Source organism: Ovis aries, chromosome 12, assembly GCF_016772045.2.
Source record: "Ovis aries strain OAR_USU_Benz2616 breed Rambouillet chromosome 12, ARS-UI_Ramb_v3.0, whole genome shotgun sequence".
NCBI lineage: Eukaryota > Metazoa > Chordata > Mammalia > Artiodactyla > Bovidae > Ovis > Ovis aries.
In genome coordinates this window covers 34,314,042-34,340,087 of record NC_056065.1, presented here as the reverse complement: position 1 = coordinate 34,340,087, position 26,046 = coordinate 34,314,042, and the positions used below count along the sequence as shown (strand labels likewise).

The following is a 26,046-nucleotide window of genomic DNA, read 5'->3' as shown; positions in this document are numbered from 1 at the left end:
CCACCTAAGTACACTAAAGCCTTCTTCATATTTAAAATGAAAACTAGATCATTTACCCTGGCTGTTGAGTGGATATTTCCCTGCCTAGAACTCAAGGATTCTTTGCCCTTATTCTTCCCCTTTTGAAGATAGGAGTGAAAAACCTCCTTAATTTAACTAATCTTTCTTTGCTGTCTGAGCAATCCAAAATGGCACTGTACTAGAAAGGAAGTTCTTCAGTGGAAAGAAATAGTTGTAAATTTCTTTTAAAAGATTTTCTTTGTAATTCTGCCATGAGGAGAATGTGGAATTCTCACTGATGGACACAATTTACTCAATATATAAAATGAAATACTGAGAAACGGGGTTAAAATTTGAATAACATAAAGACCAAAGGAAAAAGATTAATGTTCTTTTAGATAATTGAGACACAGTCAAGGAATCAACACAATTCTATTTAATTATGTATTAAGTAATTTGTAGCAAAGTGAAAACAAGTTGATAGCCAAGTCAATACATGACTAAATGAACGTTTAGTATGATTTTTTTTTGCTGAATTGACAAAATAAAGCAATAATTTAAGTATCATCTAAACATAGCCACATTCCTTCAGAAAACAGAACCTGCAAATAGCATTATCCTTGCAAACTGGGCATAGACACTTGTGGGTTTTCAGCCTGTGAAGGAAGAACCTAAAAGATGACACAAAGCAAAGAGGTCATTAGGAAACTGTAACTTTGGGCCTCCCTGATGGCTCAGACAGTAAAACGCCTGCTTACAATGCAGGAGACCTGGGTTCGATCCCTGGGTCAGAAAGAGCCTCTGGAGAAGGAAATGGCAACCCACTCCAGTATTCTTGCCTGGAAAATCCCATGGATGGAGGAGCCTGGTAGGCTACAGTCCATGGGGTCACAAAGTGTTGGACACGACTGAGTGACTTCAGAGTAGGAACTTTGGGCCTAAATAAAGTTTTGGCTAGAGATGGCACTAGTCTTTCTTATAGCTTACCATTTTTTTCAATGGATGGCCTTAGACTGAACATTCTTCTTCTTTATTTCCCTTTTTTTTTTTTACCACCTGCTCCTGACACACACGTGCACACCCCTTGCCCAAGCTCATGCAGTCATTCATGTTGACAACTTTACTTTCATCAGAGCTTGGTCTACAAATCTACTCAATTTCTAGAGAGATGAAATAAAACTAAACTCATCTCTATCCTCTTATCCCTTGGAATATTTAATTGCTATAATGTTTAAAAAATAAAGAAGTAATACATACATCATGAGAAACGCTGGGCTGGAAGAAGCACAAGCTGGAATCAAGATTGCCAGGAGAAATATCAATAACTTGAGATATGCAGATGACACCACCCTTATGGCAGAAAGTGAAGAGGAACTAAAAAGCCTCTTGATGAAAGTGAAAGAGGAGAGTGGAAAAGGTGGCTTAAAGCTCAACATTCAGAAAATGAAGATCATGGCATCTGGTCCCATCATTTCATGGGAAATAGATGGGAAACAGTGGAAACAGTGTCAAACTTTATTTTGGGGGCTCCAAAATCACTGCAGATGGTGACTGCAGCCATGAAAGTAAAAGATGCTTACTCCTTGGAAGAAAAGTTATGACCAACCTAGATAAGCGTATTCAAAAGCAGAGACATTACTTTGCCAACAAAGGTCCATCTAGCCAAGGCTATGGTTTTTCCTGTGGTCATGTATGGATGTGAGAGTTGGACTGTGAAGAAAGCTGAGCACGAAGAATTGATGTTTTTGAACTGTGGTGTTGGAGAAGACTCTTGAGAGTCCCTTGGACTGCAAGGAGATCCAACCAGTCCATTCTGAAGGAGATCAGCCCTGGGATTTCTTTGGAAGGAATGATGCTGAAACTCCAGTACTTTGGCCACCTCATGTGAAGAGTTGGCTCATTGGAAAAGACTCTGATGCTGGGAGGGATTGGGGGCAGGAGGAGAAGGGGATGACAGAGGATGAGATGGCTGGATGGTATCATTGACTCGATGGACGTGAGTCTGAGTGAACTGCAGGAGTTGGTGATGGACAGGGAGGCCTGACGTGCTGCCATTCATGGGGTCACAAAGAGTTGGACACAACTGAGCGACTGAACTGAACTGAACTGAACTGAAATTAAACAAGCTCACTTACTCCCTAAAAAAGTGGCACTGTAGAAAGGAACTTATTAGTAATATTTTCTCAAATGTGACAATGTATTAGTTTCTCTGTTTTAAGTTGGTACAATCCTGACAGACAAAATCTGCTATTATAAACCCTCCTTTTTAAAAACTGCAATGTAGCATGGTGCTGTTCCCGTGTCAGAATTGCTTTTAGATCTACTATAGCATTTTTGCCTTGATTATTTTAATTTTTTATGTCTCCAGAACTCTGTAGATTGAACTTGAGGACTGAAAACCTCTCTTATTCATATTTGTATTCTTGCTCTGCCCAGAGTAGGTGTTCACTAAGGATTGACAGAATGAAGAAATATAAGAAAGCCCTTGCAAGGTATACAACAGTAAATCTATGGGGCATTTTAGGGTATTTTATTAATGTTTGAGGGGGGAAATTTACAATAAGGATAATGTTGAAAACATTATTTTTATTATTTTGATTCCTTATTATTTGCTTACCACTTATTATCTGCCTATTCAAAGTAAAATATGGTTTGATTTACATACTTAATTTTTGGAATACTTTCATTTATTCACTCATTTTTTTTTCAGTAACCATCTACCAAATGTTTACCATGAACCAGAGAGATATCTCCCATTTCACAATGAAACTTATAATTTAATAAGAAGGACTGATATTAACCCACCTGTTTTATGTGTTATGAATGCTTGCACAAAGTGCTATAGAAATTAATGATGGCAGGTAGTGCCTAGCCTAATCTGGGAGTCAGGGAAGACTGCTTTCCTCTGATTTCCAACTAAACTCAACACAATTCAAGAAATATTTTGTGTGCTCCCCATACGGTAGGTATTTTTCTAAATCCCAGGATTCTATATTAGATAACTACTTAGGACAGTCACTGAAAGCCATGAAACATTGTGGATAAAATATTTTCTAAATCTCCTGAAAGTGACATCGCTCAGTCATGTCCGACTCTTTGCGACCCCATGGACTGTAGCCCGCCAGGCTCCCCTGTCCATGGAATCTGCCAGGCAAGGATACTGGAGTGGGTTGCCATTTCCTTCTCCAGGGGATCTTCCCAACCCAGGGATTGAACCCGGATCTCCCACACTGCAGGCAGACTCTTTACCATCTGAGCCATCTCCTAGCTGGTTTTAAAGAGATGACAATATAGTAAGTAAATAGCAGACCAAAACTTTAGTGCCTGTTTGTGCTTAATCGCTCAGTAATGTCTGACTCTTTGTAGCCCCATGGACTGTAGCCTGCCAGGCTCCTCCGTCCATAGAATTTTCCAGGCAAGAATACTGGAGTGGGTTGCTGTTTCTTTCTCCATTCATGAGTTACAAGACCTTTTATTTGGTCTATATGTAACTTCACTGTCTTCAAGTGACAGTGCTGTCAATGAGCAATCCAAAACTGGTCTGAGTCTTCTTCCTTTGTAAGCAACTTATTCTTTCTGCAAATTTATAAGATGGTATCTTTGTCCTTGAAGTTTAAAGTCTATGCCTATGTGTGTATCGTTTCTCATCAATTCCACAGGAAACTCAATCTGAAGTCCTAGGTATTTCTTCCAGCTCAGGGGATTTTCGTTGTATTATTATTTGTTTCTTAGATGTCTGTTTGGCATATGTTTCTTTTTCTAATTCAGAAACTCATATTATTTGCATATTCAGTTCAGTTGCACAGTCGTGTCTGACTCATTAGGTCTTCTAAATCTGTCCTCCAGATTTCTTATATTTTTCCTCTGTTTTTGTTTTGTTTTAGCTTTGCTAACTCTTGAAATATTTCTCTACTGCTAGGCTATTAGTTCAGGTCTCATACAGGCACTGTCTCCTTTAACTCATCAACCAAATTCTTAAACATGAAGATCATGTGTTGGTTTTTGTTTCTGCTTTGAACTCCCATGCTTTTGAACTATGGTGTTGAAGAAGACCCTTGAGAGTCCCTTGGACTGCAAGGAGATCCAACCAGTCAATCCTAAAGGAAATAAGTCCTGAATATTCAGTGGAAGGACTGATGCTGAAGCTGAAACTCCAATACTTTGGCCACCTGATGCAAAGAACCAACTCATTGGAAAAAGACCCTGATGCTGGGAAAGATTGAAGGTGGGAGGAGAAGGGGACAACAGAGGATGAGATGGTTGGATGGCATCACTGACGCCATGGACATGAGTTTGAGTAGGCTCCGGGAGTTGATTATGGACAGGGAAGCCTGGCATGCTGCAGTCCATGGGGTCGCAAAGAGTTGGACACGACTGAACAACTGAACTGAAGTATTGTTCAGGTTTGCTCAAGTTATCGTACTTCCCAGAAGTTCATCTGCTCTGCATGTTTTGTCCATTCTTCTCTCTAGATTCTAGGCCCACTTAACTACAGTTTTTCTTCTCACTGGGCTTTGGCTACTAGAAAAATGCAAGAGGTGACAATCCCAAAGAGGGGTATACAGCCATGGTGTTCTTGAGGGTTGGGGTTCAGCATTCCCCACAGCAGTCCTCTGTTGGGATACCATCAGTAAGCTTTTCTGCTGCCCATTCTCTTCCCAATTTCAAAAGTATCAAAGGCTGTTACACACTTGTTCAGCTACTCCTCTACATCCTTGGAAGCAAGGAAAACTACGCATAAACCATAGCACACATTGCCCCCTCCACACACACCTCTGGGGATTTAAGGATACTTGTAGATGAAACATCATGCTCAAATCTCATCCTAGGAGTGTCTCTGAATAATGGTCACCCCATGTCCTTTCTTGGTAAAATGAAATATTAGTAACTCTAAATCAATCTTTTAAAAGATTTTTTAAATTTAGTGTTCTGTGAATTCAGAAAGTCTGAGAGCTACTATCTGAAATGGTTCAGCTAAAAGCAGCTAAACTTATTAAAACCACTGTAACCAATTTATCTCATCAAGGGAGCCCACCACCCTAACCAAGCTATTGCTCAGTATATCCATATATGATCACTATTTGGATATTGCTGAGATTCCTCCTAATCCCATGATGGTGCAAACACTAAAGAATCAACTAGTATATAGGAGTACCATTGGGTTACACTTTTGAATTAACATACGTATGAGATAACAGAGATGTTAGATCTACACCTAGAAACATAAAGTTTTTTAAAATAGGACTTTTAACTATGAACTAAGGAAAATAAAGCCCCATAAAGATATATACTTTGTCCTAGGTCTCACTAGGACTAAGACTAGAAACACAATGTCACCATGCCTAGAACCAATATTCTCATTTTACCACAGCTGCCTTTCAACCTACAAAGATCCCTGCTCTGCCAACAAAATAACCTTTACAGAGTAGCTTTTATTCCCATATAAAAGTTGAAAATTCTAAAACTAAAAGCATCTCACCAACAATAACCAACTAGAAAACAGAAAGAATGATGACAATAGCAAAAAAAAAGCAAAGGTACCTAAAACAAATACAACAGTAACATACAAGGTTCTTGCGGTGAGGATCTTGATGGACATGAAGACAACCTGAATAAATGAGATATCACAAAGATATCTTCACTACAATCAAATTAAAAATAAACACCTGTCTTAGAAAACAAAGTAGAAAAATAAGTCACAGACTGTGAAAAGACAAATGCACTCCAGGTAAATAAGATTAGGAACCAGACTATCAAAATAAACGACACAAATCCAGAAGAAAAAGAAACAGCTCAACAGAAAATGGACAAAGAACAGATAAGAAAATCAGATGATTCAAAAATACATGAAAAATATGTTCAACTTACAAAATTAGGAAAATGTGAATAATGTGATTAATAAATTTAAAAAATTTTAATGTCCTATTTTAAAACTATCAGATAGCCAAAAATAATTTTTTAAAAGTCAAATGAAACCAAGTTTTGACAAGAATGTTAAGAAAGAACTGGATGCACATATCTTACAATTTAATAATTCTATACCAGGCACATGCGCTAGAAAATATGCCATTTCTCCATAAAAACATGCAGTGAAAAATTCACAGCCTGAACATTCACCAGTAGGAGAATAGATAAGTAAATAGTAGTATATTCATACAATACTGCTGCCTAAAAATAAATGAACTAGCTGCTGCTGCTGCTGCTGCTGCTGCTAAGTCGCTTCAGTCGTGTCTGACTCTGTGCAACCCCATAGATGGAAGCCTACCAGATTCCCCTGTCCCTGGGATTCTCCAGGCAAGAACACTGGGGTGGGTTGCCATTTCCTTCTCCAATGCATGAAAGTGAAAAGTGAAAAGGAAGTCGCTCAGTCATGTCCTACTCTTAGCGATGCCATGGACTGCAGCCTACCAGGGTCCTCAAAAATCCTCAAAATCCCTCAAAATCCATGGGATTTTCCAGGCAAGAGTACTGGAGTGGGGCGTCATTGCCTTCTCTAAAATGAACTAGAGTGCCATGTAATTACTTGTATAAATCTCAAAAATAAATTAAGTGAAACAAGCAAGGTGAGTATGAATCCATAAAGTTTGATATCATTTTATAAAAAGGTTAGAAGCCTGAAAGCAATATCATATCATGTAACATACATATGAAAAGTGTTAGTCACTAGGTCATGTCTGACACTTTGTGACCTTGTGGGCTGTAACCTCCCAGGTTCCTCTGTCCATGGGATTCTTCACCTACTGGAGTGGGTTGCCGTTTCCTTCTCCAAGGGATATTCTTGACCCAGGGATCAAACATGGATCTCTTGCATTGTAGGTGGATTCTTTACCATCTAAGTTGCCAGGGAAGCTATATATATGAATAAAACCTGAATATGGCATGTGGGTATAAACTTTGATGACTAACTTTATTCAGGTTACTAGTTACCTCAAGAAAGTAAATAAGAAAGAGGAATTATATTAGACGGGGGCAGGTAGAGCTTAAGATCTGATAAAGCTGAAAGTGGGAAAGTGAAGTTGCTCAGTCATGTCTGACTCTTTGATACCCCATAGACTGTAGCCTACCAGGCTCCTCTGTCCATGGGATTTTCCAGGCAATAGTACTGGAGTGGATTGCCATTTCCTTCTCCAGGAGATCTTCCCAACCCAGGGCTCGAACCCTGGTCTCCTGCATTGTAGACAGATGCTTTACTGTCTGAGCCACCAAAGCTGAGTGGCAAGTATATCACTGTATGTTCTATTTTTCTCTATGCCATTAAAACAGCTCAAAATATTTAACTGAATTTTTCATGTACTCACTGAATTTCTATTAAAGGGTAAAGAAGATGATATTTACCTTGCGGTGATATGGGAGCTACCTGATGTTGTGCCTGTCCTACAAAATGGGAATCGTATTGTGCATCTAAGGGTATCTACTAAAGAAAGAAGCATGGCTATTCCCTTCCCAGATGTAGAGTTGATAGTTGAGAAAAACTTTTCTCAGCGTGTTGGTGTAAGTTTCTTCTTGAATTTTTTTCCTTTATAGTGTGAAAAACTACAAACATATACAAAAGCAGAGAAAATAATACAATGTATTTTCATGTACTGTTAGCCAGCTTCAAAAAGTATCTATTATGGCCAATTTTTTTCCTCATTATTTCTATGACTTCTCCATGACCACTGTCAATGGATGGATTATTTTGAAGCAAATCCTCAACATTGTGTAACTTTATCCCTAAATATTTCAGGATGTATCTCTAAATAGTAATGACTCAAAAATAGAACAATGGTACCAGTATTTTCTCAAATATTTTCTAAAATAATTTATAAGACATCTTTAATATAATCACATCACAGTTTTCAATTTTCCCAGATCTTCTCATATAATATATACTTCTTACAGTTTGTTTCAACTAGAATCCAATCAAGGTCCATTTGGTTGATGTCTCTTTAAAGCTATAATTATCTTTCCCTATCTTTTTTCCCCTTGTAATTCTTTTCTTGACGATACTAGACAATTGGTTTATCACTTTCCAGATTTTGCTGATTGCACCCTTGTGGTAAACTGAAGAGGTTCTTTTTTACTTCCTTTAACCTGGTAATTATATCTGGTGCATACAGCTTTGATTAAAAAAAAAGACTCTATACTACATGGAGGTCACTATAGTACACGTGTCATTACCTCCATTAAAATTCACACAATGTTTTTTTTTTTGGAGGGGATGTCAGTAGCCATTAATGATCACTACCTAGGTTTATTATTTCACTCAGAGTTGCCATTTTACCATTCTGATTAATTTGTTAGCTGGAATGTGTCTCTAAATAAAAACTATTATCAATTATTTAGTGTTCCCGAGGTACAGTTCAGATAGGAAATCAAAATAACTGACTGTTTTCTTACATTTATCAGTTTTCAAAGTAGGAAATTGGTTTTCTAGCATCTTACAAAAGTGTTCAGTGGATCTTATTTGTTCAGTATCATTATCAGATAACAAATTTAAATATTCTTGATGTGTTTCCATCTACTGCATTATTGATTAATTCTCAAATTGTCCCATCTCAAGCTAGTTGGACACTTCAGGTTTCTGAGTTCTTTTGATATGACCCTAGTAGTTCTGGATAAGTTTCAGGTATGACAAGTTTTTAGATTAAATGTTTATGTACATGCATCATTTGTCTATTCTTTGTTTATATTTCTATCTAGATTTTTCTTTTTTCTAATATATTAAAAAGCTCTTTATATATTAGGAATATAAGAATACACACATATATGTATAAATAATTAGGAATATTAATTAGGAGTACCAGTCCTCTGTGAGAGAAGTTTCAAATATTTTTTCCCATTTTCTTATTTGTGTTTTCACTTTGTGTATGGTCATTTTTCCCATGGCAGTGTTAATTTCTGAGCAGCTTGGTGTAGATGAAGTTTCAACAGTTTATTAGAAACTACTCTTGGAAATAATCACAAGTATTCTTTCAGCTCCACTCAGGAGCATTTCATGTTTTCATCTATCTAAAAATAGCTAGGTTGTTTTAACATCTCCTAGATTTTGACAAGAAGGGTAAGTTTGGGGTCATATCAAGAGGTCACAAAATTGTTGTTCACATTTTCTGTCTAATTATTATTTCACCATGTTTACATTATATGATTTTAACTAGATTTTCCAATACCAGTTAATAAAATTTCAACTTTTTGTTTTCAGCTTTTATTTTGTAAGCTTCTTATATTGCTCTGGTGATATCACTTATTGATATCTGGTTAATTTTTTCTTGCTGTCCTAAATATTGTTTGAAAAATCTAAATAAGGAAAATATATCATCAGACTATTTCTGTTACAGGATATTCTCTGATTTTCAAAATTGTAAGTAAATTGAAAGAAACCAATATTGTTTTCCACACACAGATAAAAAGAGGTATCTCCTGACAAGTCCTTAGTAGTAGATCCTTAGAGTTACAGAACCAGGGTCCTTAACTCCCTAATTTAGGATCCTTGAATTCTCAGTCCATGGATGGACTTGCAGGGGTGTAAAAAGTCTTTGTAATTATAAAATCTCTTTCCTGAAGAGTGTATGGTTCATAAGTATTTCTTTCTCAACATTTCATTATGAAAAATTTCACAAATATAGAACTGGCAGCTTTATAAAATGAGTACCTATAAAACCCTCCACTTAAAATTTACTCTTACAAATATTTTGTAATATTTGCTTTGTTGCATATGTAGTTACATATTCATCCCCTACATACCCTTCAATCCACCTTGTTTTTAAAATATATTTCAAAGTAAGATGATGATATCAGTACATATCATCCCCTAAATACTTCAGTATATGTATCTTTAACTAGAATTCACTATTTACATTTTTTAGTAAAATTTATAAATAATAAAATGCACAGAATTCAAGTGTGCTATTCAATGAATTTGAATAGGAATATATTCAAAACACAATCCAAACCCCATCAAGATAAAACACACTTTCATACTCTTGCCAATCAATATTTGCCCTTCACTCAAGACAACTACTGTTCTAATTTTTTTTAGATTTGTTTTTACTTCTTCTAGAATGCTATGTAAGTTGAATCACACAGTAATACTTAAATATTCTTTAGTACGTTTTTGAGACTTTTGTATGTCACTGCATGTATTTTTAATGAGCACCTACTATGTATCCTGTCCTAGGGGTCATTAACTTACTGAGCTCACTGGGCAGGATGTGGGTCTCATGCCACCATTGTTTTATTGCTTTAGGGCATCTGTATAGTCAAAGCTGTAGTTTTTCCAGTAGTCATGTACAGATGTGAGAGCTGGATCATAAAGAAGGCTGAGCGCCAAAGAACTGATGCTTTTGAATAGAGGTGCTGGAGAAGACTCTTGCGAGTCCCTTAGACTGCAAGATCAAACCAGTTGACCTGAAAGGAAATCAACCCTGAATATTCACTGGAAGGACTGTTGCTGAAGCAGAAGATCTATTACTCTGGCCATCTGACGTGAAGAGCCGACTCACTGGAAAAGACCCTGATGCTGGGAAAGATTGAAGGCAAGAGGAGAAGGGGGCGGTAGAGGATGAGATGGTTAGATAGCATCACCAACTGACATGAATCTGAGTAAACTCTGGGAGATAGTGGAGGAGAGAGGAGCCTGGTGTGCTGCAGTCCATGGGATCACAAAGAGTCAGACATGACTTAGCAAATGAACAACAAAAAATGACTGATAAACTGAAAGACATGCTATCTTTCCCCAGAACTCTCAAAACAAAACTCTAATGGAAAATCTGATGACTTCATCCAGATCAACAGGAATTAACTTTATGGGATCAGATGAACGGATAAACATGGTTTATAATTTTATGACTTTTTGGACAATATACTAGTTTTAATCTTTGTTTTCCAAAAGAGGTTTCCTCTTATGCTATAACTTACAACAAAGTTAATAAAGTAGAGCTTTGTAAACAAAGATGTAATCGTTGTTTTAATCTGTTCTTCATTTCCAAATGTGTTTTGTGTCTCCATGCCGCCCTAGGACTTTGTTAATATTACTAGCTGTATTACTTATATCCTGTCTATTTTATAAGGTTGTTGTCTCTTACTGTACCCAGTGTATAACTAGACCCTGTGACAAAACTAATGATGGTAAACATTTTGAGGAAATATATCACATTTATGACTCATAAAATAATTCTAATAGTGTGATTCTTGGAGAAGGCAATGGCATCCCACTCCAGTACTCTTGCCTGGAAAATCCCATGGATGGAGGAGCCTGGTAGGCTGCAGTCCATGGGGTTGCTAAGAGTCAGAAACGACTGAGCAACTTCACTTTCACTTTTTACCTTCATGCATTGGAGAAGGAAATGAGAACCCACTCCAGTGTTCTTGCCTGGAGAATCCCAGGGATGGGGGAGCCTGGTGGGCTGCCATCTATGGGGTCGCACAGAGTCAGACATGACTGAAGCGACTTAGCAGCAGTGTGATTCTAGGTACGGAAAGAAGCAATAAGCTGAAAACATTTCCTGGATCATAATGGACTAGTAAGACAGAGGATCCAGAGAATCTTTAGCTATCAACAGAACCTAATCCAGAAATTAACATCCAAAGTGGAAAATCAACAAAAACTTTTGCCAGATCTAAGAAGAACGTCCCAGCACCATGGGACAAAAATTGGTCATGAAATGTCTCAAATTTTGGACCAAGATGAAGAACTGAGAAATAAAATATTGTCTGCCATATCAGTAAAAAAAGATATCACAGTCCTCAGTGATTGTAGCCAATTCTGATGGTGAGCTGGTAAGTCCTGAGGGAGCTCAGGAAGGAAACAAAGAATACTTACCATCTAGCAGCCATCAGACTGCAGCCACTTCTGATGGCGAGCCCTGAGGAAACTCGGGATGTGAAAACAGGATACTGGCTCCAGATAGCTGAGGTGCATATCAAAGGCATGGAGAGAGCTCAGACTCCTGCATCTTCTCATACACAGAAAAGTGTTAAATTCCTTAAACTGAGTTTTCTTTTATTAACAGTAATGTTTTGTGTCCTTTGTTGGATATTCCTATATATCCTAGCTTCCTCCTCACCTCCTTGGAGCAGTTTTTCCAGGATTACTTAACATGCTATCTCCTGGGCTTAAAGTCCTTAGTATGTCTGTCAAATAAAACATAAACTCTCAAAAAAAAAAATTGTACATAATAACAATTTATCTGAATTAACAGTTATCTAAACAGTTTATCTGAATGCTTGAATTGTATTAAAATTTTCTCTGGGTTTACTGACATTCTGTTTAACTATATATCCCAAGAACCTAACATAGTAGGTACCAAAAAGTACTTGAGGCAAGACAACTGAAACATATCAAATAGCATTGGTAAAAGAAAGTCCCTAGTGATATTTAGAAAAAGCTTTCATAGAGTGGCATGGAGCAGAAGCTAGGCCATGGGTGAAAGGAAGGTCAGTAAGTTAGAAGAGCTAATATAGGATATTCTTTCAAAAAGTTTGAAGAGAAGAGAAAGATGGAAAGGTAATTTACTGGTTGATAGTTTAGGCTGAAGGAAGAAGACAAGCAGTTCAGTTCAGTTCAGTTCAGTCACTCAGTCGTGTCCGACTCTTTGCAACCCCATGAATCGCAGCACACCAGGCCTCCCTGTCCATCACCATCTCCTGGAGTTCACTCAGACTCACGTCCATCGAGTCGGTGATGCCATCCAGCCATCTAATCCTCTGTTGTCCCCTTTTCCTCTTGCCCCCAATCCCTCCCAGCATCAGAGTCTTTTCCAATAAGTCAACCCTTCACATGAGGTGGCCAAAGTACTGGAGTTTCAGCTTTAGCATCATTCCTTCCAAAAGAAATCCCAGGGCTGATCTTGATGAAGAGTATATTTTTTCTTGCTTTATTAAATTCTACAAATTAAAGTATTTTATGCCAAAATAATTTAGATTTTACTAAATTTCATGCTTTAGGATTTAAATATATACTTTTTTTGGTTTGTTAGTGAGAGAGCAACAAAGTATACACATTGGGTTTGTATTGTGCTTAGATACTGTGTTCATGATGGTCACTGGTTCTGTTTCTTTCCCTCTTCAGAATTCTGCTGTTAGCATAGAAGTGAACTGCATTGATCTATTACAAATAGAAGGATATAATTTGATAGCTGCTGGAACCTTAAATGGTGTGATCATCTTATGGAATTTTGTAACATCAACTGTCAAAGAAGTGTGAGTTGCATTGTTTCCTTAAATACTATACTCATTTCCTTAAAAAGCTGCACTGCAGAAGAGTCAAAGTAATATTCATTACTTAAAAAAAAAAAAAAGCAATACATAAAAGTGAGGATGATTTTCTCAAGGAGCCTTTCCTGGAGGTTATCTTTATAAGCAGCATATGTGTTAAGTGTCTAAATCCCAGAGTGATATGAATAAAGTAAACCTTAATTATTTGTATTCCCAAGTGCTTTTACATCTATTCTTCTTGAGTATGTACTAGAGTATGTACTTTATGTGCCCAGAGTATGTACTAAAGCATGCACTAAAGTTAGCATATGCTTTCCATGTACAATCTTGTCCAAATACATAACTTTAAAAAATGTTTAAAATATGTAGTAATTTTAAATAATAATCTAAGAGTTTCAAGCACACATATCCAATTGCCTACTGGCAATTACCATATGGATGACTAACAAGACCCTTAATGTCCAACATGCCCAAGATTTCTTCCCAATCTACCCTCCCCCATCTCATCTGGTATTCCCAGTGACACCAGCATCAAATGGTGAGAGGTGATTAAGATGGGTTTTCCTTCTCATTCACCACTCCAACACATCCAGTTTACTGGGGTGGTCAAAAAGTTCTTTTGGGTTTTTCCCATAAGCTCTTATGGAAAAAGAGCTCCACCCAATACTACAGGTCAGTACTAACAAGGGCATTACACATTCATTTCTACATCTCAACCAACTAGATTTGCTCTGTTCCACAAAATTTACCCTCCCCTGAAAATCCAGTTCTAAACATGCTTACCACTGGTTATAAAGGATATAAAGTAACATTGTATTATTTGTTATGGATGGGTTAAAAATAATAACCTTTCCTCAGTTGTGTAATTGGGCTCTAAGCAAGGGCCATGTGTCACCCTATATCAAGAGAGTTTCTAAAGTTGTACTTTGTGTAAGATGGCCAAGAACCTTAACAATGAATTAAAAATAAAATCAATTCTATTTAAGCATTTTGGGGAAGGAAAGAGGTATAAAGGAGAAGAGAGTCAGAGAAGACAAGGGAAAAGAAGAAGAAAAGGCGAAAGAAATCTCTGCCTTTCCTAGCTACAGCACTTGCACAGTCTTCCTGGACTCTATGCCCCTTCTCAGTCTATGTCAGAGTTTTTTCTTTTCGCCAAGTTTGGGGAGGAAATATTCCTTTCTTTCTGGGACTCTGGGTATGCTTTGCTTTGAACCTTAAGCTGAAGTAGCTGTTTCTGCAAACCCCTCCTCTTTACCTCAGCTCAGGGTCTGCTGGGCCCTGCCCCTAGAGTTCCTGTCATCCTTCAGTTCCTTTCCTCCAATCCTTGCCCTTAGGCTTTTCTCACAGACTGTATACGTGTCACTTTATTCCTAAATAATAACACCACACAATTCCTCATCTTCTTATTAATATAGTTTCCACACTGTGTCAGCTTATGTATGACTCACTATTTTGGGAAAGCATCTACCAGACTAAAAAAGCAAAGGCCATAATCTACTGCCACAGCTTAAAAGAGATCGCAGCTCCCCTGAGAATATCCCCAGTTCAAAGGTGGAGATGCTTCTTGAACCTATTCTTGAGTGCTAGGCAGTCTGCCAAGGGTGCATGCAAGTCCAGCACCCACAGAAGAACAGCTGACTACAATGGGTCATACAGTGTCCTCCTCCCACCAAAGGATGATTATATTGAAACAGCTGATTTAGAATCACTGGAGTATTTTGCAAAACATATAATTCAACTGTCCAAAGTAATTTAGGTCCAGTTTAAAGACTCTAAATTTAAAGGATGGCTATCTCTACCTCTACCTCAAACTTTGTCTAAGAGCCTTTTACCAGTCAGGAGAAATAGTCCTTATTTTTCTGTTCCAAGTCCTATGCTTTTTTGGATGCAAACTAGAAGTTGTTACTGCTAATGAATAATCCACTTTACCATGCAGTTCACTTGCAGAGCAGATATACATAAAAATTTGGAGCTCAACAAGTCATCAAATTTGCAGTTTCCTCCTTTGAGCTTGGTTCACTCCCCAGCAGGTCCTTCATCACTTGTCGATCCAAATTAGGAGAGGTAATTTTCACTAAAGGAAAAAGAACAGTTTGTTATAACATCTATTTCCTATAAGGAATAGCAAACATGGCTTTAAAACCCTACTACGAAGTGCCAGGGCAGACAGTGGGGGACCATCCTTCTGCTTCCATGAAACTACCTAGGAAGGTGTTTTTGGGAATCTGAGTCAATTGGAGACTGGAGCAGGAAGAATAGTGTGATTACTGAATTACCTGCGTTCCTTTTCCACTTAATTATAAGGTGCTTGAGGGTAGTAACTACATTTTATTCTAATGTCTCATTTCACTTATTCAAAGAGTAGAAATCTATTCTTTAAACTGTATGAAACTTCCAGGAGGTTGTATAAGCTCACTCTCTGAACTAATACACAAACTGATTGAATTAAAAGACTTCTAAACACTAAAAGATCATGTTGTTATATAGATGTTTATTAAGAAAGAGTTCAAATGCTATACTTTTGGGTTTTCTCTCCATGTTCAATGATAATCAACATTTCAGGAGTTGATTACCTCTGCATGGAATATATAATAATGTACGTTACCTCATTTGTAAATTTTTATCTTGTGAATGTATGCTTATTCCTAGGTATAGACCAGAAGATTGCTTCACTGTAGACCCTGATTTGGACCCTAAACGCTTTAGAATTAATGACATACTATTTCTCTTTCGTAATCCTGAATGTGTAAGGTAACTCAGCATTTATTGATCAAAAAATATTGTTGGGGACTTAAGTGGATGATATAAAAAGAGTTCTCCTCATCCCAGCATTTAGGAAGGTACAATTGAGAGAAGGGTCTTCCCAGGTGGCACTAGTGGTAAAGATTCCACCTGACAATTCAAGAGATGCAGGAGATGCAGGTTCGATCCCTGGGTCCAGAAGATCCCCTGGAGGAGGAAGATGGCAACCCACTCCAGTATTCTTGCTTGAGAAATTCCATGGACAAGAGGAACCTGGTGGGCTACGGTCCATGGGTCACAAAGAGTCAGACACAACTGAATGAGTGAGCACACACACACACACACAACTGAGGGAAGATATATCTGGACTGTCATACTTGGCTTCAGCTTTCTTCCCTATTACTGTTTTTGTAAATGGGTGGCCCCAGGGGGATCTAATTGCTGTGCGGTTATCCAGTTTCCCCTTACCATTTCAGTTTCACAGCAGAGAGGAAAAATGCTCACTTGACCCTGCTTGCAGCTAAAATACAACTCTATGAGCACTGATATAAAGCAGAAAAAAAAAAAAGATTTATAGAGCAAATATGAAAGATCATATGGAAACAGGTTTCATATGACATCTGCTATAACTGAGCAACTGTCACCCATTCCCAAGAGAGCAGGGGATTTTTTTTTTAAGTTTAAGAAAAGGTGTTTTTCCTATTTATATTTGCTCGAGAACTCTGATTTCAATAGGCAACGAAAAACACATCTCTGGAGAAAAGTCAAAGGCTTCTATACTATCTCATCATGCAGAAGTGAGCCAGAATATAACATCTTCCTTACTCCTTGGCTTGAAACGTTCTCATTCTGAGAATATTTTGAGGACCTCATCTGTATATATCTGCACCAGAACACTAAGCCCCTTTTCAGCCCATTCTAGCAGAATTAGAAACTATAGAGCAGAAGTTACTAGGTTTTCCAGGCCTCCTCACAGCCACCTCACTCCCCACCATTTCAGTGTCAGAGCCTCTGGGACTAAGTCTAGCCTTAACAGTGGGAAAGAACAGATTTTTATTTCCTACACCTGAGCAGTATCCACGCTAAAATCCAGAGATGCTAAAAAAAGTAACCAGCTGAAATTAAAACAGAGGAGAGCACCTTCTGAGTATGAAAGAGTATTGTAACTTTTCCTCCTTGGGCTTCCTCCCTCTCCCTATAGGAGATCAAGTCAGGATTCTGTATGTTCTTCATCCCAATGTGATTCTAGCAAGGGTCCACAGAGTAGCAAGGTAAGCAAGAGAAAAGGAGAGTGTGCCTTCCTGTTATCGCCAATGTTGGCTCAATAATTTGTTGCATGTAGTAGGTAAAATCTTTTTTGTTTTCCCTAAAAAGCAATGTCTAAACTGCTTTTATCTTTTTCCCCACTATTTTTCAAGGCTTTCCTATCTGCAAATAATCATGAATAAAATAAATTACATAGGCTATTTTTATGTTCATTAAATAATAAATTTAGACTATCTCTTTTACTAAAAAGTATTATATACATTTCACAGAGGAAAGAGACAGCATGTGATTATGTTACAACACAATGTAATGAAATGGTTTTCAAACTGTGTTCTTGGTTCCATATTTCATATTTTTTACACATTTTTATTTCTAGTTAAGATTTTGTTTGAAGGAAAGTCTTCACTGCATAAATTATTTTAAAAGCACTAGCACAGTGGAAATAATCAGCTTGTAAGGATGTGTCAAACAGACTTGTACTTAAATCTAAGCACTCCATTTATTATCTGATTAGCTTTAGAGATGTCACTTAACCTCTGAGTTTCCATTTCTTCAGCAATACAAAGGGAATAGTAGAACCTAACTGGTATGGTTGTTAATGGAATTAGAGACATTATACACCAAGAACGTAGCAAGCTCTAGGTATTTAATTACTCTCGTTATTATGCTACACTGGAGCCACTAGGAAAAGGCTGTGTTATAAATACCTTATTTATAAACATGAAAATCACTGCAATGCATCTTTTCAAAGAAGTAATTGTAAAATAACTTTAAAATTAATGCTTAGAGATATAAATTTAACTATGAAAAAAATCTATTCATTCAGTGTATCGCATTTCCTTACAATATCATAAATATTCTCTTTTTCTCCCTGAATTTAGGGAAGCAAACAGAGCATACATGAGAGTGAGGTTAAAGGTTAGTGTGCAATCGCCTCCCTTTCTTAACCTCTTTGCCATAGGGAGTTTAGGTGATAGACTGCTTAGAATTAATGTGTATTCTTTTTTGTGACTAAACGCTGAGGTGCTATAGGACTCAGTCATCTAAGAAGCAGAGTTTACATTATTATGATGCTTTTATGACTATTAACTTTAGATTTTAAAAATCCAAAGTACTACTGAGCTTCTTAGCCTCCAGCCTGCTGCCCTGAAGCTTATACTAGATTCATAAGCCTTTTTTGACTGTGTAGGACTCATACTGGATGTATACCTAGTTTTAACTACCACGTACAGTGCAGAGGCTTTTGTAATAGAACCCAAAATGAGCTCTTCTAGTTTTTTCCAGTGATACAGGATTCCATTTGTTAAAGGTATTTTGTTCTCTGCACTGACTGAAGTTCTCTAAGATTAAAAAAAAAAAATTCTAGGGAAAAGAATGTGAGTTTTTTTTTTTTCTATTTTCCTACTTGCTTCCTCTTTTATATTCTATAAAATTTGAAATGCCAAGTATAACAAACACTGGTAACTCACTAATTTTCCAACAGGTGAGCAAACAGATGTTGCAATGAGAGAGCAACAGCCAGTGGACAAAAAGCCTCCTGGAGGCACCAATGAAACAGATACTCAACCACCACCTATCCTTGTCACTGCACATGAGGACGGACATCTCCGCTTGTGGACTATGGAGGTCAGGGCCTGTCATTTACCTGGAACAGCAAAAAATGGGAAAGATAAAAAGGATTATTGAATAAACTTTAGGCCCCTAAGGTTTGATATAGCATCTAATTTTATTACTGTTCAATCTTCTAGCCAAATGGCTGGTTTTGCAGTCTACTCACTGAAAATACTACTCAAAAATTTAGGTCAATTTTGTAACTCAAAAGATCAAATCATCAAAACTGCTAAGACAACTACTGTATTTCCAATCTTTCTTTACATTGAGCTATGAATACATCCCACTATATATTTCACTGGATATTTAAATAATCAGTTCAGTTGCTGAGTCGTGTCCAACTCTTTGTAACCTCATGGACTGCAACAGAAACTATCAGAAACTCCTGGAGCTTACTCAAACTCATGTCCATCAAGCTGATGATGTCATCCAACCATCTCATCCTCTGTTGTCCCCTTCTCCTCCCACCTTCAGTCTTTTCCAACATCAGGGACTTTTCCAATGAGTCAGTTCTTCACATCAGGTGGCCAAAGTATTGGAGTTTCAGCCTCAGCGTCAGTCCTTCCAATGAATATTCAGGACTGATTTCCTTTAGGATGGACTGGTTGGATCTCCTTGCAGTACAAGGGACTCTCAAGAGTCTTTTCCAACACCACAGTTCAAAAGCATCAGTTCTTTGGTGCTCAGCTTTCTTTATAGTCCAACTCTCACATCCATACATGACTACTGGAAAAACCATAGCTTTGACTAGATTGACCTTTGTTGGCAAAGTAACGTCTCTGCTTTTTAACATGATGTCTAGGTTGACATCTAGGTTGACCAACCCACAGCTTTTCTTCTAAGGAGCAAGCATTTTTAAATTTCATGGCTGTAGTCACCATCTTCAGTGATCTTGGAGCCAAAAAAAAAAGTCTGTGACTGTTTCCACTGTTTCCCCATCTACTTGCCATGAAGTGATGGAGATGATGTCGTGAAGACGGCAGAGTAGAAGGACGCGTGCTCATCTTCTCCTGTGAGATCTCCAAAATTACAACCCACTGCTGAACAACCATCAACAGGAAAATGTTGGATCCCACCAAAAAAAGATACCCCACATCCAAGGGCATAGGAGAAGCCTCAGCAAGATTGTAGGAGGGGTGAAATCACATTTAGAATTGAATCCCTTACCCGCCAGAGATGCTTGGAGGGCTCAAATAAACCTTGTGCACACCAGGGCTCAGAGACCCCACGGAGACTGAGCCAGAACTGTGTTTGAGTGTCTCCTGAGGAGACAGCAGTGGACTGCAGCAGGAGCAGGGGCTCTGGGTGCAGTTAATGTGGGTATGGCATAAGCCCTCTTGGAGGAGGTCACCATTAACCTGACCATAGAGCTGCCAGATCTTACACAGGACTGGGGAAACAGACACTTGGAGGGCACAAATAAAACCATGTGCACACCAGGACCCAGGAGAAAGGAGCAGTGACCCCACAAGAGACTGACCCAGATTTGCCCATGAGTGCCCAGGAGTCTCTGGTGGAGGCATGGGTCAGTGGTAGCCGGCTGCAGGGTCAGGGGCACTGAGTGTAGCAGTGCATTCATGGGATCTTTTGAAGGAGGTTACCATTATCTTCATTACCTCCACCATAGTTTGGCCTCAGGTCAAACAACAGGGAAGGAACACAGCTCACCCATCAACAGGAAATTAAAGATTTACTGAGCATAGCCCTGCCCATCAGAACAAAACCCATTTTCCCTAACAGTCAGTCTCTCCCATCAGGAAGCTTCTATAAGCCTCTTAACCCTATCCCACAGAGGGCAGACAGAATGAAAACCACAATCACAGAAAACTAATGAAACTGATCACATGGACCATAGCCTTGTCTAACTCAGTGAAACTATGAGCCATGCCATGTAGGGCCACCCAAGACGGACGAGTCATAGTGGAGAGTTTTGACAAAACATGGTCCACTGGAGAAAGGAATAGCAAACCACGTCAGCATTCTTGCCTTGAGAACCCCGTGAAGAGTATGAAAAGGCAAAAAATTAGGACAATGAAAGATGAACTTCCCAGGCTGGTAGGTGCCCAATATGCTACTGGAGATCAGTGGAGAAATAACTCCAGAAAGAATGAAGAGACAGAGCCAAAGCAAAAACAACACCCAGCTGGGGATGTGACTGGTGATGGAAGTAAAGTCCAATGCTATAAAGAGCAATACTGCATAGGAACCTGGAATGTTTAGTCCATGAATCAAGGCAAATTTGAAGTGGTCAAATAGGAGATGGCAAGAGTGAACATTGACATTTTAGGAATCAGTGAACTAAAATGGACCAGAATGGGGCAATTTAACTCAAATGACCATTGTATCTACCACTGTGGGCAAGAATCCCTTAGAAGAAATGCAGTAGACATCATAGTCAACAAAAGAGTCCAAAATGCAGTACTTGGATGTAATCTCAAAAACCGACAGAATGATCTCTGTTCGTTTCCAAGGCAAATCATTCACTATCACAGTAATCCAAGTCTATGCCCTGACCAAAAATGCTGAAGAAGCTGAAGTTGAATGGTTCAGAGACCTACAAGACCTTTTAGAACTAACACCCAAAAAGATGTCCTTTTCATTATAGGGGATTGTAATGCAAAAGTAGGAAGTCAAGAGATACCTGGAGTAACAGGCAAATTTGGCCTTGGAGTACAAAACGATGCTGGTCAAAGGCTAACAGAGTTTTGCCAAGAGAACGCACTGGTCATAGCAAACATCCTCTTCCAACAACACAAGAGAAGACCCTACACATGGACATCACCGGATGGTCAAAACCAAAATCAGATTGATTATACTCTTTGTAGCCAAAAATGGAAACGCTCTATACGGTCAGCAAAAACCAGAAGACCATTCAGGTATGATCTAAATCAAATCCTTTATGATTATAGAATGGAAGTGAGAAATAGATTCAAGGGATTAGATCTGATAGAGTGCCTGAAGAACTATGGATGGAGGTTAGTGACATTGTACAGGAGGCAATGATCAAGACCATCCCCAAGAAAAAGAAATGCAAAAAGGGAAAATGGTTGTCTGAGGAGGCCTTACAAATAGCTGAGAAAAGAAAAGACACGAAACGCAAAGGAGAAAAGGAAAGATATACTCATTTGAATGCAGAGTTCCAAAGAATAGCAAGGAGAGATAAGAAAGCCTTCCTCAGTGATCAATGCAAAAAAATAGAGGAAGACAATAGAACAGGAAAGACTAGAGATCTCTCCAAGAAAACTAGAGATACCAAGGGAACATTTCATGCAAAGATGGGCACAATAAAGGACAGAAATGGTATGGACCTAACAGAAGCAGGAGATATTAAAAAGAGGTGGCAAGAATACACAGAAGACTATACAAAAAAGATCTTCATGACTCAGATAACCATGATGGTGAGATCACTCACCTAGAGTCAGACATCCTGGAATGTGAAGTGAAGTGGGCCTTAGGAAGCATCACTATGAACAAAGCTAGTGGAGGTGGTGGAATTTCAGCTGAGCTGTTTCAAATCCGAAAAGATGATGCTGTGAAAGTACTACACTCAATATGCCAGCAAATTTGGAAAACTCGGCAGTGGCCACAGGTCTGAAAAAGGTCAGTTTTCATTCCAAACCCAAAGAAAGGCACTGCCAAAGAATGTTCAAACTACTGCACAATTACACTCAACTCACACACTAGCAAAGTAATGCTCAAAATTCTCCAAGCCAGGCTTCAGCAATATGTGAACCATGAACTTCCAGATGTTCAAGCTGGATTTAGAAAAGGCAGAGGAACTGGAGGTCAAATTGCCAACATCTGTTGGATCATGGAAAAAGCAAGAGAGTTCCAGAAAGACATCTATTTCTGCTTTCTTGACTATGCCAAAGCCTTGGACTGTGTGGATCACAATAAACTGTGGAAAATTCTGAAAGAGATGGGAATACCAGACCACCTGACCTGCCTCCTGAGAAATATGTATGCACATCAGGAATCACAGAACTGGACATGGAACAACAGACTGGTTCCAAATTGGGAAAGGCATACATCAAGGCTGCATATTGTCACCCTGCTTATTTAACTTTTATGCAGAATACATCAAGGAAATGTCAGGCTGGATGAAGCACAGCTGGAATCAAGATTGCTAGGAGAAATATCAATAACCTCAGATACAGAGATGACACCACCCTTGTGGCAGAAAGTGAAGAAGAACTAAAGAGCCTCTTGAAGAAAGTGAAAAAGTTGGCTTAAAACAGCATTCAGAAAACTAAGATTTAAATAACATGATAGTATTAATGATGAATACATCATTAAAGAGTGTAAGAACACTGAAATGTGGAATATACATGAAAATTTAGCTTTCCAAGCCACTGGAAGAAGTTATTACATTATACTGAGGGTCCTAGACACTTTACAATGAAGGATAACTTTCATTTACTGAAAGATTTTAAATGATTTGGGGGTGGAAAGTAGGGCAGGGGGTTTGAATTAGATGGACAGAAATGACAGAAGTAAGGATCTTGAGTTAGACTGATGATGGTGAACAGAAAGGGAGGTGGCATCACTTATAAGATTCCTTTCTAGAGGGAAACCCAGAAAACAGCAAGTTTTGTATGGCAGATAGTGAGGTTTGACAACACAGAACAGCATACTGTCTGCTGTATAAAACCTCCAGTTGATCAGTTGATTCTAACTTATTAGTGAGAAACTCTTGGTTCCTGGTGGCTCAGATGGTAAAGTGTCTGTCTACAATGCGGGAGACCCAGGTTCAATCCCTGGGTTGGGAAGATCTCCTGGAGAAGGAAATGGCAACCCACTCCAGTGTTCTTGCCTGGAAAGTCCCATGGATGGAAGAAACCGGTAGGCTACAGTCCATGGGGTCGCAGAGTCAGACACGACTAACCGACTTCACTTTCTTGGTTTGAAAATGCTATGAAATACTGTAAACAATGATTTTCCCTGAGACGACCCAGGTATTAGAGCAGTGACATTTCCTCCTCCCCCCACGATAGGTAAATAATAAAAGTGTGAGAACAATAGGAGGAGAAAATACTATATCCAACTAAATCTCAGGAAACAAGTAGCAGATTCAAAATTTTCCTTCCTATGTTTTGACTTTTATTCTCCAAGTAAGTACAGAATTGTATATGAAAGTCAGTGATGATTTACACTAAGCACTGAAAAACAACCTGCCAAATTTGAATCTCTTGCAATCTGTCTTGTACCAATATTCAAAAATAGATATTTCTGAAAGGACAAATACAACATTCTGGCTTAAAGTAAGTGAGAAACACTTAAATCTGAAAATCATGTTTATTTAAAAGGAGAAATATCACTGGAAAGGGGTTGAGGAACTGCATGAAGAGGGTTATCGGAAGCGACAGAGAACAACCTACAAGTATAGAGGTGATCTGCAGTAATAAGAGTCTGCTGCTGCTGCTGCTAAGTCGCTTCAGTCGTGTCCAACTCTGTGTGACCCCATAGACGGCAGCCCACCCAGCTCTCCCGTCCCTGGGATTCTCCAAGCAAGAACATTGGAGTGGGTTGCCATTTCCTTCTCCAACACATGAAAGTGAAAGTGAAGTCATGTCCAACTCCTAGCGATCCTGTGGACTGCAGCCTACTAATTAACAGTTGACCCCACTTTTACTAATATTTAGTTTCAAGGAAATAAGTCTATATCAGTTCAGTTCAATTCAATCGCTCAGTTGTGTCTGACTCTTTGCAACCTCATGAATCACAGCATGCCAGGCCTCCCTGTCCATCACCAACTCCCGGAGTTCACTCAAACTCATGTCCATCGAGTCGGTGATGCCATCCAGCCATCTCATTCTCTGTCGTCCCTTTCTCCTCCTTTCCCCAATCCCTCCCAGCATCAGAGTCTTGTCCAATGAGTCAACTCTTCATATGAGGTGGTCAAAGTATTGGAGTTTCAGCTTTAGAATCAGTCCTTCCAATGAACACCCAGGACTGATCTCCTTTAGGATGGACTGGTTGGACCTCCTTGCCATCCAAGGGACTCTCAAGAGTCTTCTCCAACACCACAGTTCAAAAGCATCATAATTTCAAATTATTTTTATTATGAAGAAGAGAAATCATGCTATAATTAGAAGAGAAATCATGTTATAATTAGTACATAGCTCTTGGGATAAATTATCTATAAACTCAACTCCAATACTGATGTTTATATAATTTATTATCATATTTTATACAGGGAAGACTACTGAAAGATATTCTACCTTTCACAAAACATGCTGCCATTTCTCTGACATCGCTGTTCACTGATTCATGTGCAAGAATACTACTGACTGGAAATACGGGTAAGTCACTGCTGTTATGCAGTTGGCCACAAGTATCTTAAAAACCTGCATGATATAAAAATGGATATAGGATACACTGTGAAATTTACTGAAACAAAAGGAAGGATGCCCAAGCTGCCAAGCAAACAGAAGCTCTGTATTTAAAGCAAGACATATGATTTCTTCTGTCATTAAATTGGGTATAGGACTGTTGTTGTTCACTTGCTCTGTTGTGTCTGACTTTTTGCGACCCTGTGGACTGCAGCATGCCAGGCTTCCCTGTCCATCACCATCTCCCGGACTTGCTCAAAATCATGTCCATCAAGTCGGTGATGCCATCCAACCATCTCATCCTCTGTCATCCCCTTCTCCTGCCTTTGATCTTTCCCAGCATCAGGGTCTTTACTAATGAGTCAAGTCTTTGCATCAATTGGCCAAAGTATTGGAATTTCAGCTTCAGCCATCAGTCCTTCCAATGATGTTCAGGATGGATTTCCTTTAGGATTGATTGGTTTGATCTCCTTGCTGTCCAAGGGACTCTCTTAAGAGTCTTCATCAACACAACAGTTCAAAAACATCAGTTCTTCAGCACTCAGCCATCTTTATTGACCAACTCTCACATCCATACATTACTGGAAAAACCACAGCTTTGACTATATGAACATTTGATGGCAATGTAATATCTCTGCTTTTATGTCTATGTCTATGTCTATGTCATGGCTTTTCTTCCAAGGAGCAAGTATCTTTTAATTTCATGGCTGCAGTCACCATCTACAGCGATTTTGGAGCCCAAGAAAATAAAGTCTATCACTGTTTCCATTGTTTCCCCATCTATTTGCCATGAAGTGATGGGACATGATGCCATGATCTTCTTTTTTTTGAATGCTGAGTTTTAAGCCAGCTTTTTCACTCTCCTCTTTCACTTTCATCAAGAGGCTCTTTTGCTCTTCTT

The 26,046-nt window shown here is 38.6% G+C and overlaps 1 protein-coding gene across 2 annotated transcripts in view; it reads left to right on the top strand.

Moving 5' to 3' along the window:
- Positions 1-26,046, top strand: part of WDR64 (WD repeat domain 64) — a 134,881-nt gene that overhangs the window by 80,978 nt on the left and 27,857 nt on the right. The window contains exons 15-22 of one of the 2 annotated variants that reach the window (XM_027975586.3): positions 7,315-7,483; positions 9,357-9,367; positions 13,049-13,179; positions 15,844-15,945; positions 17,138-17,207; positions 18,084-18,120; positions 18,686-18,828; positions 25,010-25,115. In XM_027975586.3, the coding sequence (XP_027831387.1) occupies positions 7,315-7,483; positions 9,357-9,367; positions 13,049-13,179; positions 15,844-15,945; positions 17,138-17,207; positions 18,084-18,120; positions 18,686-18,828; positions 25,010-25,115 (769 nt within the window). Of the gene's footprint in view, positions 1-7,314; positions 7,492-9,356; positions 9,368-13,048; positions 13,180-15,843; positions 15,946-17,137; positions 17,208-18,083; positions 18,121-18,685; positions 18,829-25,009; positions 25,116-26,046 lie in introns of both variants that reach the window. The other variant, XM_060396456.1, reaches the window with a different exon arrangement.